We start from the raw sequence: 3834 nt of genomic DNA on the forward strand, positions 1-3834 counted from the left end.
GCCAACAATGTTGGCATCACGAACCTGTTAGCTGTAGTAACTGGTTGAAACTTTATTGCTGGAACTGCACAGCAGGTCAGGCAGCATCTAGGGAACAGAAGATTCGACGTTTCGGGCACATGCCCTTCTTCAGGAATGAGCAGAGAGTGTTCAGCAGGAGAAGATAAAAGGTAGGGAGGAGGGACTTGGAGGAGGGGAGTTGGAAGTGGAGGAGATGCGGTGGAGGGCACCGTCGACCACGTCGCCTTCCTGACCTGCAGTCTTCTTCTTGTCCTCTCCGCCTCCATCCTACTCCAACCTATCACCCTCACCTTGACCTCTTTCCACCTATCACATTTCCAACGCCCCTCCTCCAAGTCCCTCCTCCCTACCTTTTATCTTCTCCTGCTGAACACTCTCTGCTCATTCCTGAAGAAGGGCCTGTGCCCGAAACGTCGAATCTCCTGTTCCCTGGATGCTGCCTGACCTGCTGTGCTGTTCCAGCAATAAAGTTTCAACTTTGATCTCCAGCATCTGCAGACCTCACTTTCTCCATGGTTGACAGTGTTATCAAGCAGCATTTCCTTAACAATAGCCTGCCAGGCAACAACATTCCTGAAGAAGGGCTTATGCCCAAAATGTCGATTCTCCTGCTCCTCTGATGCTGCCTGGCCTGATGTGTTTTTCCAGCATCACACTTTTCAACTCAACAATTGCCTGCCAGGCCCACTCACCTCTTGACATTATTACACTTAGTCCAAACATGGACAAAAGAGCTTTACTATAGGAGGAAGTAAAGAAGACTGCCCTTGAAATAAAGGTAGCATTTGACCAAGTGTAGCATCAAGAATCCCTCACAAAACTGAAAATTGAGAATTAGTGGAAATCTCTCCATGGGTTAGTCATACCTAACACAAAGGAAGATGGTTGTGGTTGGAGTCAGCTACTTCAATTGCAGGACATTGCTGCAGAAGTTCCTCAGGGAAGTGGCCTGGGCCCAACCATCTTCAGTTGCTCCATCCATAGCATTTTCACCATCACTAGAACAGAAATGGGATGTTTGCTCATGATTAAGCAATGTTAAGGACTATTTGCGTCTCCTCAGATACTGAAGCAGTCCATGTTCAAAGGCAGCAAGACGTGCAACATTCAAGCTTGGCCTAATAAATAGCAAATAACATTTACCACACAAGGGCCAAGCAAGAGAGAATCCAATCATCACTCAACTACATTACCCAGCTGAACTCCTCACCAACATTCTGGGGTTATTATTAATAAGAAACTGAAAAGGACCAGCCATACAAAATACTGTGGCAACAAGAGTAGGCTAAATGCTTGGAATTCAGCATTGGGTAACTCATGTCCTGTCTCTTCAATGCCTGACCACCATCTAAAAAATACATCAGGAGTGTGACAGACTACTCCCCACTTGCCTGGGTAGATGTGGCTCCAACACTCAAAGCTCATTACTATTCAGCACAAAGCAGTCTGCTTCATTGGCAACACATCTTCAAACTCCAACATTCACTCCCTTTGCTACTGATGCACAATGGCATCAGTGTGTACTTTACATCCACAAGAACTACTGCAGTAACTCCTCATGCTTCCCCCACAGTAGCTTTGAAATCTACAACCACTTCCATTTAGGATGCCAGAACCAACAGCCATATATGACCACAACCACCTGAAAGTCACCCTGCAAGCTCCTCAGCATCCTGACTTGAAAATAAATTTCCCTTTCTTCAGTGTCACTCCTGAAATTCCCTTTCTAAATGACATTGCGCATCTATGTACAGCACACAGACTTCAACGATTCAAGAAAACAGCTCACCAACTTCTCACGGTCAACTCAGGTCAGGAAATAAACATCAGCCCGCTTACATCGTGTGAGTCTCTATAAAGAAAGTCAGAAGTCACACAACACCAGGTTATAAGTCCAACAGAGGAATGGTCACCAGACCAGAACCATTAACACTGATGATTTACCTTCACAGATCTGCTAACCTTTTCCAGGTACTTCACCTGACAAAGGGGCTACGCTTTGAAAGCTTGTGATTTCAAATAAACCTGTTAGACTATAACCTGGTGTCATGTGACTTCTGACTTTGTCCAGGGGGAAAAAAAGAGAGGACTGCAGATGCTGGAGAGTCAGGGCCGAAAAGGGTGGCGCTGGGAAAGAACAGCAGGTCAGGCAGGAGTATCGAGGTTTCGGGCATAAGCCCTTCATCAGGAATGCTGACTTTGTCCAGCCCAGTCCAACACCGGCAAATCTCGAAATGCTAACTTTGAATTTTTCTGCACAGGTGCTGCAGAGCTCCTGGAGTTTTTCCAGAAGTTATTTTAATTCATTCCTTTTGTTAAAAAAAAAGTGAAACCTATGACTAGTCGGTCAGGGGGAAGGAAATCGGTTTCAGGACAGCTGAAGGTGAACCCTCTGCGGGGGTCTCACGTTGGTCACATTCGCTGAACTATCCCCCCCCTTCCCAGTACTCACCCCCTGATTAAGTTGTTCAAACAGAGCGTCTCCCGCTTGGTCGAAGACCCGCTCGAAGAAGACGGCGCCCACCACGATGGTGAAGACGAAGGCGGACGTCCTCTTGAACATCGTGTTGTAAATCTGCCTCAGCACCGCCATCTTCTGCCGCTGTACTCCTCCCGTAACCTTCCGCTATGACGGCAGCGCGTTTAAAAATATATATAAATAATTCGCTCCGAAACGCCCGTCCCGGCCCTCTCGCCCAATGTCCGTTAAAGGGGCCGCCAAACGCAGCCCGCCCTCATTATTATTACCTCATCCGCGCGTGAGTACAGGAGCGTTAATTCGTCGCCGTTTGGGTAAAAGCTGTCTCCCGGCATCAGCAGATTCACCAGCGCCGGGTCCCTCTCGGCTCAGGCAAGGGAATTGCTCTGTGACCGGCACCAGCAGATTCGTCGTCTCGCCGGCGATGGGGAAAACCTATTTCTGCGATTATTGTGGCAGATCGTTTCAAGATAACCTCCATAACCGAAAGAAACACTTGCAAGGAGTTCAGCATCAGAGAGCGAAGAAGTTTTGGTTCGACTGTTTCCGAGGTGACTATGGAGCACGTTAGTTCTGGGGGTGGTCGGTGAAAGTTCTGGAACAACTCAGCATGATTGATGCGGGAGGACAATTCGGGCAGAGTACAATTTAATCCCGTGAATTCTAAATACATTGTGATTTTCAAATAGGGGGACTGTGGGAAATGCTGGCAAACGTTTGTAAGTTTTTAGGTTTTTTTTATTTCAAAAATATACTTTGTTCACAGAAATCTTTTGATATATGTACAGTTAGTGATGCCATTCATATATACACCACATGTCTTTACATACAGAGGACAGACTGAGTCATTTGTATTTACAAGTCTGCATGTTGACCATCCAGATGTTTAGCTGAGACATCAGCAGAGCCCAATTACTGAGTGGGCCCCCTGTTGTTCTTCGGCAGGCACTCCTTTGAATCCTCCCACTTCCTCCAGACCAAAGGGGTAGCCATGGGCACACATATGCCTGTCTCTTTGTTGGCCATGTAGAACAGTCGATCTTCCGTAATTACACTGGCACCACTCCCCACCTCTTCCTCCGCTACATTGATGACTGCATTGGCGCCACCTCGTGCTCCCGCGAGGAGGTTGAGCAATTCATCAACTTCACCAACACATTCCACCCTGACCTTAAATTTACCTGGACCATCTCCGACACCTGGCTCCCCTTCCTGGACCTCTCCATCTCCATCAGTGACGACCGACTTGACACTGACATCTTCTACAAACCCACCAACTCCCACAGCTACCTGGATTACACCTCTTCCCACCATACCTCTTGCAAAAATGCCAT

At 47.4% G+C, this 3834-nt stretch overlaps 2 protein-coding genes across 3 annotated transcripts in view; one reads left to right on the top strand and one right to left on the bottom strand.

The window, feature by feature from the left end:
* Positions 1-2748, bottom strand: part of LOC122562715 (cytochrome b-c1 complex subunit 9) — a 6826-nt gene extending 4078 nt beyond the window's left edge. The window contains exon 1 of the mRNA XM_043715829.1: positions 2474-2748. Within this exon, the coding sequence (XP_043571764.1) occupies positions 2474-2614 (141 nt within the window). The 5' untranslated portion in view covers positions 2615-2748. The remainder of the gene's footprint in view (positions 1-2473) is intronic.
* Positions 2749-2770: 22 nt separating this feature from the next.
* zmat5 (zinc finger, matrin-type 5) overlaps positions 2771-3834 on the top strand; it is a 39405-nt gene continuing 38341 nt past the window's right edge. For both annotated transcript variants that reach the window (XM_043715826.1, XM_043715828.1), the window contains exon 1: positions 2771-3051. In XM_043715826.1, the coding sequence (XP_043571761.1) occupies positions 2925-3051 (127 nt within the window). In that variant the 5' untranslated portion in view covers positions 2771-2924. The remainder of the gene's footprint in view (positions 3052-3834) is intronic.

This window comes from Chiloscyllium plagiosum, chromosome 25 (assembly GCF_004010195.1).
Source record: "Chiloscyllium plagiosum isolate BGI_BamShark_2017 chromosome 25, ASM401019v2, whole genome shotgun sequence".
In the NCBI taxonomy this organism is placed as follows: domain Eukaryota; kingdom Metazoa; phylum Chordata; class Chondrichthyes; order Orectolobiformes; family Hemiscylliidae; genus Chiloscyllium; species Chiloscyllium plagiosum.